The sequence below is a fragment of the Ixodes scapularis genome, unplaced genomic scaffold (genome assembly GCF_016920785.2).
Source record: "Ixodes scapularis isolate PalLabHiFi unplaced genomic scaffold, ASM1692078v2 PGA_scaffold2__306_contigs__length_199485367, whole genome shotgun sequence".
Taxonomy (NCBI): Eukaryota; Metazoa; Arthropoda; class Arachnida; order Ixodida; family Ixodidae; genus Ixodes; species Ixodes scapularis.
Genome location: NW_024609857.1, coordinates 128,801,490 through 128,814,515, shown reverse-complemented (window position 1 = coordinate 128,814,515; position 13,026 = coordinate 128,801,490). Strand labels below are relative to the sequence as shown.

Sequence of the window (13,026 nt, the reverse complement as noted above, 5' to 3'; positions counted from 1 at the left end):
GTAAGCCGGCATATTTGCGCAATTAATTTTTCGCAATTTTTTTGCAAATAGCAAAATTTGCAATAAATTGGCCCTAGCAAAAATGATAAGTCGTTCATAGTATGTTGTTAAATTCTAAACCGATGGTTAACTCGAAGAGACCTTTCGCTCGAGTTGATGTTATAATTCCCATTACCGAGTTGGTAGGAAACCTTTCATCTCCCGGTTTACCTTCGTCACACCGAGCTTGCCAGCTCGGTTCTTTTTCGGTCCACCTTTCACGGTTTCAGCGAGACGGTACGACCTTGGGTTCAGCGCATTGGTCGAATATTTGCGCTGCTCGTGCGACTTGACTGCGGTGGTACTTCTCATGTACATTTCCTTCCATGAAAGAAACGTTTTTCCACTTGTCCGGGGACCCCCCATGCCTGAACGACGGAATCGCCGGCTTTGAGGTGCTCTGGGGTTGGCACAGCGGTCTACTTCATCCTTTCTTTGTTACCAGCAGTCTGTGACAAGTTCAGAAAAGTGGGACAAGCTAGTGATTTCGCTACACACCCCCTTCTAATTTGCAAAGACTCCTCTATTCTCAATGTACACCCACCCTCCCTCCCAATTCTAATTCCTGGGGAAACCCCTGGAACAAGCCCCTCCCACAAAGCTCTATGGTTGCCACGATTGGTGGTTTTCTCCTCTCAAGCATTAGCTCTGCTGAAGTGGAGGGAGGGGAAAGCTTGGTGAAAAGAGCTCGCTTTTTTGAACCTGCTGCGGGGGGACAAAGCTCTGCAGCGCGACCAAAAAAGCACTGCTTTCAGTCGTCTGTAAAAAAATGTCCCACCATCTACCGTAATGGGTAAACATGGTAGGCAGCTCTTTGCAGGTAAGTTTCTCTCACTTTCTCCAAAATGTGTACACAATCTAGTGATGGGCCAAACTTTTGCTGAATCGGATATCTTGCGCGTGTTCGGCACGAGTACGGGATTGCAAAAAGTGGGCGTCGAAGCCAGTCTTTTCTGGCAAAATTAAGTTTTTAGATGCACATTTAACTGTTTAACAGTATTATACTATGACATAATTAAAAGTATTGACAGAGATTGCTAAAAAGGGGCACGATTCTTTGAGGTAATTGTACAAATGTCATTTTCCTGCATTTACTTGCAACGACTCTTCGAAAGCCAATCTCGGTATGCAACGCATCTCACAAATTTGTCTTTACAAGTGCACTTCTGCATTCTTCGCATGTTGCATGCAACAAATCCAGCACTGCACACAGAGCTGCTCCTAGGTACAACTGGGGCAAAAATTGAGCCTCCGGTGCACGAAAACGGTGTTTCAGTCACCACAATGCTCGAGACCTGTTGGAAAAGATGCAGCGGCCTCCACAGCGCCGCGAGGGACGTCGGGGGCAGTATGTACAGGACCAGTTGTAGCACACAACAGATGTGACGGAGGAAACGCGGGCGAAATGGTCGCTTATAACATCGCAATTATTTCAGACAAGCCGACAGTATGATGCACAAAATATATGCGGGTTGGATCCGTTCCAGGGTTACCCGACAAACAGCGCCAGTGCGTTCCCTTATCATAAGAAATCGCGCTCAAACATGTATGTGCAAACCAGCCTAAGCAGACCACCTTTATCAACAGATGCCTTAGGATAGCAGGCAACCTTCAATGCGGGAGTATTTCCATCGGTGGCCCCCCCGAAATTTCTGGTCTCCAACGTGAAACCAATGCGTGGGAAAGCGACGGGCAATAAATTGAGAGGGGAGCAAAATTCCGAACGTTGGGAAATCAAACCCAGCGCCCCAAAATTGTAAGCCTGACAATCGACCGCCATGCCGAGAGGGAGGTTCGCGAAGTAACGACGATTAGATGCTATGTTCCTTTCGTCGACCAACACCTCGCAAGTAGCTCGACGACCTCCCTGTGCCAAGCATCCGGGTAAGGGCGCCACGAGCGTCCCTTAACAGTCGTCGGCACCGAGACGCAGACTGCGCAACGGTTGTGCGTGGAACTGGAGCGTTTGAAGTCTGCACTTCCGACTGCTGCGAGGATTTTTCCTTTTGAAACGGCACAGCCTGGATTCCCTCCAGTGTGAGAGTGCCGGCGTGTAGCCGGCTTCGTCCAGGGAGCCTTTCCAGGTCGCTGCGGCATGATCGGTTCTCCCAAGGACCTGGCCGAAGGTGCAGACGTGTAGCCAGTTCTGACCAAAGAGCCACTCCAACCAGCGAGCAGACGCAACCAGGTGTTGAGTGCAGCAAGCCGAGAGCTGGCTTCGACATTCTTGGCACCCCAGGAAACAACCAGCACGGTTTAGGGCAGTGGTCTCAAACCCATTTTAGTGGGGGCTAAATAGCCCACGCCGGAAAGAACAAGAGCCAACGTAAGACGGGGGCGGGGGGGGTTAAAAGATTTGAATGAGAAAGGACCTCGTGGGGGGCTCTGTGTTTTTTGCAAACTCAGTTTTGCCAGTGACATCTTTAGATTTGATTATACGACTACTTTGGGCCTTGACCTGGTGTGATAACATGAACTAAAATGAGACCGCAACGCCAACGTGCTGGCATTTTGAATGTTGCAAGAGAACAACTACACTGTTGTTCCCGCTGCTGAATTCACGCAAGGATTAACGAAGTGCAATATGTCTAAAAAAAAACAGTCGGGATTGGCGATTGTTTTTGTAGGAGAGAATCCCAAGCTCGTAGCTTTATCTCTGGCAGTTGCTCCTGCTGATAGAGAGTTTGTGCAGCCGAAATGCATCCTTCAACGAATAGCTCGCACTTGCAGCCTAGTAGCAAAATTGTTGTACATTAGAAAAAGCTGGGAAGCAAGAAATAAAGCGAAACAAAGGTAGAATGAACACACATAAGTATAAACTACCTGAATACGTTAAAATAGCAGAGATGCTTTTCGAGCGAAAAAGAATCGACGAGATGAGATTACAATGGCATATGCCATTTCTGGCGCTTGAGACGTGAACAGGGACCCGTAGCAGGTTGCCAGTCAGCCACGTCCCAGCGAGTCGCGGGCCGCGTGTTTGAGACCCCTGGTTTAGGGAATCTGAAGAGCCAAGGCTGGTCCACGCTTCTGCAGCCGACTCCAACACGACCGGTTTTTAATCACTGCCATTGCTGCTGCACGGCTTGTCCTGGGCAGTCACAGGCGGCTTAAGAACCGATCGTGTCAGACTCTATCACTAGCCCTAAGAGTGAACCTTGCGAACTGATTTGTTTTTGAACCGTAAACTAAATCTAGTTGTTTTGAACTGTGAATTGTACTGAATTGTGTTCCATGGACAAAAATTAACTGATATGTTAATTGTAACTTTTTCGGGGATTTGGTGGGATGCGTATATTGATTATCTTTTTTAACAGTGCCTCCCTACGCATGGCCCACCTGGGTCGCTAAACTCGTCAAGCACAAAGTTGGGGCCGAAGTTGATGGAGTGCACCGATTGGCCTATCACAACGATGACTTCGCACTTTTTTCGCCGACGTCCAATCGGCGCGTCCCGCAAACTTTTGGCTCCAACTTTGTGTTTCACGAGTTTAGGGCCCCTGATCTTGTATGTATTGTCATCACCAACCGAAAAATAAACGAGTTCTGAAATGGCAGACAACTGCGACAGTCCTTTTCTGCTGCCCTACTCATGGGGAATGCTCTTCAAGACAAAAACAGCTCTTGGAAAAAAACAAAAAAAAATCATTCAGTTTATGGGAAGCCTCACTCAATGCACACGGTTTGTTTCTCTGAATGTAACGAAATTGAGGAAAATATTTAGTATGTTTCTCAGTATCTTAAAAACAAATTAATGTTTCATAATCCCTTTAACCAACTACTATACTTGAGCATGTCAAATTTTTAACACCACAGTTCTAAAGAACCATTCACCCCAGCAACCCATCAAGAAATGATGACATCAGTTGTTTTTAGCTGCCACCAGTAGACATAGCTATATTTAGCATCAACATTGTGCCATGTGATAAAGCCATTTGCCCATGCAGCAGTGTGCAAACTAGGCTTGCTTTGACAACCTGGCACAAAAAAAGTTGATGCCAAATATAGAAACTAAAATTTAAAGGTGATGAAGGTATCTACTCACATCTCAGTTACCAGCAATAAAAAAAAAAATATTCAAGCATGAACACTTTTTACTATTTTCTAGAAAAACGACACACTGAAATATGTATATTTTTTCTCTTACAGCGAAGTAGAAAACACCCATAGGAAATAAGGCACCTTATTTTTTAGGGTTGAAACACAAACTTGTCTTTGACAGTATTTCACAGTGGGGTTGCTGTTCCAACATTTCACATGCATATAGTAATGGCATACAACTGTTTCGCAAGTTTTGAGTGTAACAGAATTTCCGAGAGCGGGCTTTGCACATCAACAAAGCTACCGCCCATATCTATACAAAAAAAAAACTGAAAGCCGTTTACCACTCCCTGCAACGCCGAATTGGAGCGCAGCTCTTGAGGAGGAGGGGGGAAGCGTACTGAGGGCCACGGTTTCTCGGGGGGGTCACGTGACCCCCCCCCCAGGGCACGTGACCTTGTTGGGGTCACGTGACCTCGGGGGAGGGGGGTCCACGTAAAGGGGGGAGTCACGTGCCCCCCCCCCCCCCCCCCCCGAGGTCACGTGAGCTCGGGAGGTGTCATGTGACCTGGGGGTGTCACGTGACCTCGGGAGGGGTCACGTGACCTGGGGTGTCACGTGACCTCGGGGGAGGGGTCACGTGACTCCCCAAGTCACATGACCAAAATTTCCCCGCTAGATTTAGTGGGGAAATATTTCCGCTAAATTTAGCGAGGAAAACTTTCCGCTAAATTTAGCAGGGAAATTTTTCCGCTAGGTTTAGCGGGGAGGCTTTTCCGCTAGATTTAGCAGGGAAATTTTTTCCGCTAGATTTAGCGGGGAAAATTTTCCGCTAGATCTAGCGGGGAAATTTTTCTGCTAGATTTAGCGGGGAAATTTTTCTGCTAAATTTAGCGGGGAAATTTTTCTGCTAGATATAGCGGGAAAAGTTTTCCGCTAAATTTAGCAGGAAAATTTTTCTGCTAGATTTAGGGGGACATTTTTCCGCCAGATATAGGGGGAAATTTTTCCGCTAAATTTAGCGGGGAAATTTTTCCGCTAGATTTAGGGGGGAAATTTTTCCGCTAGATTTAGCGGGGAAATTTTTCCGCTAGGTGTAGCGGGGAAGTTTTTCCGCTAGATTTAGCAGGGAAATTTTTTCCGCTAGATTTAGCGGGGAAAATTTTCCGCTAGATCTAGGGGGGAAATTTTTCTGCTAGATTTAGCGGGGAAATTTTTCTGCTAAATTTAGCGGGGAAATTTTTCTGCTAGATTTAGCGGGAAAATTTTTCCACTAAATTTAGCGGGAAAATTTTTCCGCTAGATTTAGGGGGAAATTTTTCCGCTAGATATAGGGGGAAATTTTTCCGCTAGATTTAGCGGGGAAACTTTTTCGCTAGATTTAGCAGGGAAATTTTTCCGCTAGATGTAGCGGGGAAATTTTTCCGCTAGATATAGGGGGGAAATTTTTCCGCTAAATTTAGCGGGGAAATTTTTCCGCTAGATTTAGGGGGGAAATTTTTCCGCTAGATTTAGCGGGGAAACTTTTCCGCTAGATTTAGCGGGGAAATTTTTCCGCTAGATGTAGCGGGGAAATTTTTCCGCTAGATTTAGCAGGGAGATTTTTCCGCTAGATTTAGCGGGGAAATTTTTCCGCTACATTTAGCGGGGAAATTTTTCCGCTAGATTTAGCGGATAAATTTACCCATAATGCACCGCGCGGTTACGCCGACGGCGACGGCGACGCCGCTCAAGCCGGAAACGGGCGCCTAAGAGCTCCGCTCTAAAAAAATAGTTTAGATTGTGTGGTAGAAAAAGTATTAAGAGTAAAAAACATTTACAGGTCTGTCTCGATGAAGTACAATTTTCTTTTTGTTGAACTAAGGAGATGAATATTAACACATAAGTATAGTTACTCCAATGATTTGTGACGTGGTCCACATATGTAGTGCTCGACTTGCTTTAGCATGATTTAGCGTTTGCAACTGTTTCGTTGTTCATCCTGCAGAAAAAGTTTTTCAACAACACGTTTGTGCTGCACCACAACACATGCCTCAGCACGAGCTCGCTCGTATGTCCGTCTTCACAAACATCGAACTCGGAAGACCCCTCGTTGGTCAGGAGCTCCACAGTGAGATCTGCGACGAGCTGGCGCGGGTTTGGAACCTTCGAGGACTCGGCCTGCTTGGACAGTTGCTGAGCCACAACATAGCTGTACGCAACAGCATTTATGGCAAACATCGTTGGAAAAAGAAGCCCCCTTCCCTCCAGTTCCTTGACAAGTTTGAAGTGTCGCTGAGCAACAGAGATGTTGATCGCCTTGTTTACCGACAATACTGGTCTGCACTTTACGCAGTTCAGCCTTTCCAGGGTGGCGTGGACTGCATATCCAGCCACGTAGACAAGAGCCGGGAGGGTGTCTTCCAACTTTAACAAAGCCTCTCCGGTCACCCCTACGGCATAGCCGGGACGGAACGTGTGTTCTCGTTTGTGGAGGTCTTCCCATTGTTCATCTTCGTCATTTTCTGTTTCGCAGGCTGCAGCGACCGTCGGCAGACTGTCTTGTGGCTGTAATTCACCTTCACCTTCATGAAGCTGTCTTATGGAGTTGTGATATTGGGGGCCGGCCAGGTGCTTGGAGTTCCCAAAGCGCTCTTCCAAGTTGTCGGTCTGAATCTTCCCCAGAAGGATGCGGGACAGCTTGAGCTCGGTGAAGCAGTACCTGGCGACCTCCACCAATGCATGAGTCGTGTGCTGGAGAGCAGCATGGGTCTCGCTGGTCAGCGTCCCACTGTCAAGGTCCTTGCCCTTCCACTCGTCCAGCCAGTCCAGGAGCCTGTAGAGGAAGTCCACCTTGGGATCGTCCACCGAAGGAAACAGTGGTTCTTGGAACTGGTCTCCTGATGTCTTTTCTTTGTACGGAGCTTTGACATTCACTATTTTCCACCACTTCACTATGATCTCGATGAACCTCGCGGTCTCTTCAAAAAACCGCAGGTTGTGCTTTGCTCCGAGGGTGCGAAGAACCTGGGGGAGCGAGTCGTTGAATATCTGCAAAGCCAGCTTCACATTCTCCCTTTCAGCGTTCATGGGGCACAGGGCTTCTCTTGATAGACTGTAGCCGTACCTCACGAGTTGGTGGCGCTCCAAGTTGTATGCATCTCTGATGGTTGCAAAAGATCCAGACAGCATACGCCGTGCACGTGTCGGCTCGGCGTGGAACTCGGGAAAGTAGAAGCAAAGTAGGTCGTTGCTTTGGTCGAGCCAGCTGTTACGAATGCACTTGAGTATGTTCACAGGGTCTATCACAAAAAAAAGCGGTCTTGCAGGGTCAGACGGGTGTGGATAGACAATTCCTTCAGTTGGCGGTGACGTGAAGTGTGACATAGCCTCTTTGTTGACCGAGCTGCCATCGCTTACGACACATGCAACCCTGTACCCAATTTTCTCCAGCCCACAAATCACGTCACTCAGTAACTTGTGCAGAAACTGAGCATCAGCCCGCTGCATGGGGACGACATGCGCAACTTCCTTGAATTGGCACGTGAGGCTTTGCACAGTAAAAACAAGCACGCTACCGGCCACTTCCGTGGAGTTGGGTGCTACATCAGTAGTGCTGCCTCCTTTGTAATCGAAGAAAGGCCCGATGTGGATCTCATCTACCATGATGGTCACAAGGCGTTGTCTATAGTCCAGATCAGAAATCCTGTTTGCCACATATCTGAGGAATGTTGCATTTTGTTGCAGAGGTTGGGAATTCATCCCGAAGGACAGGCATACCGACCTGATGATCATAGGGTGAGGCAGACTAACGTTGCCGGAGTTGCAGATGTACTTGTATGCATGAGGGGATATTGTGAAGAGAATGCAGGAGAACACCATAAGGTCAGCTGAGTAACGCCTTTGATCTTTCTTCATTGACAGTAGGTTAAACTGCTCCCTCAGAAACTGGATGGCAGCGGCCTTGTCCTCTGTCGGTGTTGCAGTCGACTTGCCAGGCAGCAGACAAACAGTCTCGCTGATGTCTTCGTCCAAACTTTCAGACGTGGAGCTGAGGCTGCTGTCCCAGTTTTCAATGCTCTCAAGGAGCTCCTTCAATGCCCTCTTGCTCTTTACAGCGGTCGGAATGCAGAGACTGGATCCCAGCTTTGTGACCGGCGTCTTTGCGACATAGCAAGTAAGAGTAAGGTCAGCTTTCAGGACAACAGAGTACTTGATCCAAGGTGCTTCATCCTCGACAATGTGCACCAAAATGAGACGTTTACTGCCTTCAACAGCGTGCCAGAATGTGGAATACTGTTGATTTCTTGCATAGTCAGCTAGATCTTTAAGATTGAGGATTTCGTCTGCTTCATCCTCGCTGTAGACTGTCTCAATGGACTCGGCAATCACCCTTTGGATGTCATCCGAGCATGGACTCCGCCTTGGACGCTTTCGTCTTCTGCCTGAGCCTTTTACGCTGTGCACCTTGTCTGCTTCTTCCTCACTGCTAAATGCGTCAATGGATTCCGCAATTGCCATCTGCACGTAATCAGAATCTGAACTGACTTGCCTGGGACGCTTTCGCCTTGGACGCCTTCGCCTCGAATGCGTCCGCCCCGTGTCGGGGTCCTTGGTGCCACCTTCCCTATCTGTGTCTTCCCAGCTGCTAGACGTCTCGAGGGCAGTCTCAACAGACCCAGCCGTCGCTTTCCGCTTCCCATCAGCGTTCAGGTTCTGCCTTGGACGCAGTCGCCTTCTGTCTGTCTCCTCCTCACTGCGAAACATCTCAACCACAGCCTCGATGGTTTCGGCGATTCTTCCTTCCTTTGCAGCAGCATTCGGGTGGTCCCTTGAAGTCTTTGACGAAAGACGCTGTTCCCTTACGCGGCATTGTCCGGAGTCTGGGAACTTTGATGGAACTGCTTCTGGGCGAAGGCGGGGGTAGGCCAAGCGTGCAGTCAGCACACGCCCTGTAGCAACATCGGTGTAAGATGTCTCCCGGAGGATGTCGTTTTCTGTGAAATGAAGGTCGCACACCTGAAAAAAGAAAAATAATTTCATTGTCATTCGATAAGAGCTAGTCCGCAGGTTGGTCAGAATAGACCCCTGCGCTTTCGAACGAGCCAGAAAATTTGGTTGATTGATTGAGTGGTTGAGTGGTTGATTTGGTTGAGTGGTTGATTTTACCTTGTTAAATTTTAACGCGTAGCTCCCTTCCTGTGAACCAAGAGAAAAAATGAAAGCCATTTACAAATCCCTGTAACGCCGAATTGGAGCGCAGCTCTTGAGGAGGAGTAGGGAAGGGTACTGAGGGGGGTCACGTCACCTGCGGGTAGTCACGTGACCCCGGGGGAGGGGGGGGTCACGTGACCTCGGGGGGATCACGTGACCTCGGGGGGGGGGGGGGGGGGGGGGGGGTCACGTGACCCCACCCCCCCCCCCCCCGGTTACGTTGACGCCGCTCAGGCTGGAAACGGGCCCCTAAGAGCTGCGCTCTAAAACAAACTTGCCAGGGACAATAGCGGACCTGTTCAGAGGCAACAGAGTTAAGAGCGGTTGTGAAGTGTTGCACCATTTCCTAATCAGAGCAGCGAGCGCTGTGCCTATCGGGAGATGTCACTACACATTACAATCATCAGTAACTCAATTGCCTCCACCTGTAACTATCTTTTTTTATTTATGTTTTCTTTGTGTGTGTGTGTGTGTGTGTGTGTGTGTGTGTGTGTGTGTGTGTGTGTGTGTGTGTGTGTGTGTGTGTGTGTGTGTGTGTGTGTGTGTGTGTGTGTGTGTGTGTGTGTGTGTGTGTGTGTGTGTGTGTGTGTGTGTGTGTGTGTGAGGGGGGGGGGGGGGGGGCAAACTAGCTAAATACCACCCCCTGCGGCCAATTCGCAACTCCAGCGACCTATAGGGGGCGCCACCACCAAACAAACATGGCGGCTGAGTTCCAGTCGTGGCGGCTCGGCCGGGCCGCCTGAATGGGTGGCGCGTTCAATTTAACAGATTTTCTTTTGTTTAATGCCCAATTTTATAGGTATTTGAACTGAGACGGTGAAGTGTAGCCGGTGCAGATAAACTTGCAAAGCATAGTTTTGTTTTGCCGGTGTTTTTTTGTTCTTTTCGTGTCAAACTTTCGTTTCGGAGATTTCGTTCAAAACCGAAACTATGGGCTCCGGAGAGACGGTAATGTACTAATCAGTTTTGATCATCTAAGGAAAGCGGCGATGACTATAGAATTGTTCCACAGATAGTAACTTTTCAGCTAACTAGCATGCCTCGACCGTGCAACTTATCTGTCCGCGGGATCAAGCTTTTGTGCGCATCCGCGTTTACGAAACAGCTCCAGTCGTCTGCTCGGCCATCAACACAGGCTGCAGGAAAATTACGAAAATTAAGCAACCGCTTTTTGAGCCAAGGACCATGTTAACCCGCCGGCGCCCCACTAAGCAGCTGATACTCGTATTTCAATTCAGGTTTTAGTAGCAATCGAGAAGTCATTTTGACAAGCGGGTTATGTATTATATTACGTACTATGGTCCCACTAAAGTGATATTAGTATATCCTTCGGGTTGAAATATGAGCTTAGTTGACTAGCTATTAGGTGAGCTGCTGAATAAAAGTATATTTGACAGACGAAGACATACTACTTAAATGTAGCCAAATGGTTCTATAGCCGGCAGCACGGAGACAAACTGAAGAGAGTCTTCATTGAAGATCCACGCAGAACCTCTCTACATTGAACTTTGCCTCGAATCCTGAACGGAGAAAATTAGTATTTTTTTGTGGCCGGTCAACCTGATCAATGTAGACGTATATTACTGCTGGCTACGACGTCCTGGTAATATAAATATTGGAAGCGCTATAGGTCAAAATGCCGTGGCAGCATCTAACATTGCGAGACTTGTCTCCCACCTTTTGAAAACAGATAATTTCCCTCATTCATCATTTGCAGCGAGCAAGTTTTCCTGAATCAAGTAATTGCAAAATCAGCCCAACTCCTTCAGTGTGGTCCAGAGGCTTTTTCGACGAAAAGCAGCCAAGATGAATAGCCAACGCACCGACCGGCGTGGGTGGCTCAAACTTTAAGCTAATTGAACACAACCAAACTCAAGAAAAGCAGCAATCGAACCTTCCCATTCACTTGACTGCAACATTGATGTTCCCTCCAGTATCAGTTACCAAGCAGTCGTCACTTTGAATGTGATTCGAGACAGACAAGAAATCAAAAAGTTTTTCCATGATTCCTCCCCATCCAAGAAATCGAAAGCACGCGACCGTGTGCTGTGGAGTAAACGGGCTTTCAAACACGTAATAGAAAAAAACAATTTACTGAGGCTTCACCACACTAATGATCACTCAGGCAAACTTAAAAAATATTCGGACCTTCGTCAAATTACATTGTTCGCCACCGCGCCGACAACACGTCTCCGTGAAAGCCACCAGAGACGCGGAGGGGCGCGGAGCAACCTGGACCGGCTGGTTCCCGGTTTTCCCGCTTGGCGGCGTCCGTTTTGCTGGAGTCGCGAATAAAAAAAATACTCAGGATGGCACGGCGAGGTCTAGAAAAAAGAAGTGAGAATGCTGCTTGCTAGTTTGCCTGCCCCCCAGTTCAGGAGCAAGACTAGACGTAAGCTAGTAACACGGGTGTAGCCAGGGCAGGGCTTATGGGCAGTGGCGTAGCCACGATTTTTTTTCGGGAGGGGTTCAACAACATACTCTCTCTCTCTCTCTCTCTCTCTCTCTCTCTCTCTCTCTCTCTCTCTCTCTCTCTCTCTCTCTCTCTCCCCCCCCCCCAATGACGCAGGGTGAGCTCGGCGGTACAGGCGATTAGGGAAGCTCTGTTAAAGGGCCCCTGAAAAGAAAAAAAATATGTTTTTTAAACAGTCTGGTTGAGACACACGTGTCAAAAAATTAAATTTACAAGAAAAGTAATTTTAGGAGCCATATTCACGGCGAGAGATTTATTTGTAATTCTGCGCGCAAGGTCCATGACGTCACGGAATGGTCATTCGCTCTTCCGACCTCTACGAGAGGGTCTTTCGCTTCTTCCACCTCAAGGTAAAGGTGAAGCCGGTTCACCTCTCCTCTACGCTCTTGAAATGCCGAGAGAGGAAACAAATGGAAAGAAGGTGACTACCGACTATATCGCGTCTCGCGCTGTCAATATTGCTATAAAAATATTAAAATAAATAACAAATTCAATTTTTTTTACACGCATATCCCGACCAAACTGTTTTATGAAAAAAACTTTTTCTTTTCTTTTCAGGGGCCCTTTAAGATCAAACGTGTAAAGCTGCATTGTCATTTTTCAAAACTGAGCAGGCTTTATTCACAGGAACTCGCGCGTAGTGGCTCACTGTAACCACTGTCGTCGTAGTTGCGGCCCACCAACTTTAAAAGCTTCCTCACAGCACACAACTTCTCCCGCTTTTTGAGGTATACCACTGCATTACCAACGCATGAAGGCCATACAAAACACAAAGATAGCTATACTGTCACAAAAAATAAAGCAGAAAAATAATCTCGAAGCTGTAAAATTAGAGCAAAAATCAAAATCTATAATCTATTAAAGGTTTAACAAATTCGTGCTACAGAACCAGATGCCGAAGGAAAGAAAGGATTCTCTTTGCTAGGCCGCTTTATCTTGCAGCGTAGTCCAAAGAAAGCAGCAGCATATCCTCGGGGTCATGAAAAGTCATCAGTCCAAACTCGTCGCTCCATCATTCGGAGAAATGACATGACACACCACACACAAACACGCAAACCACACGCCGAACGTGGAAATGAACTTGACTACCCATGCGCCCATGCGTAATGAGAATAAGAAGGCTTGTCTCTTCGGAGTTTCTGATGTTCCGTGCAACGAAGAGATTAATCTAATAAGGAATTGCATTGGATGCCACCTCGACGTGCAAAGCAGAAAGCAAGACAGACCGTCATCGCATTCGTGAGCGACTCGATGGAGGAAAATTTCACAAACAAATGGGA

At 47.7% G+C, this 13,026-nt stretch overlaps 1 protein-coding gene across 1 annotated transcript; it reads right to left on the bottom strand.

The window, feature by feature from the left end:
• Positions 1-5,905: 5,905 nt before the first annotated feature.
• LOC115329104 lies at positions 5,906-9,079 on the bottom strand (the record flags this gene model as incomplete). Its single annotated transcript, XM_042292021.1, is given in 1 exon segment — positions 5,906-9,079. A coding segment is annotated over 1 exon segment (3,058 nt), but the record flags the coding sequence as incomplete, so codon positions are not given.
• Positions 9,080-13,026: the final 3,947 nt, after the last annotated feature.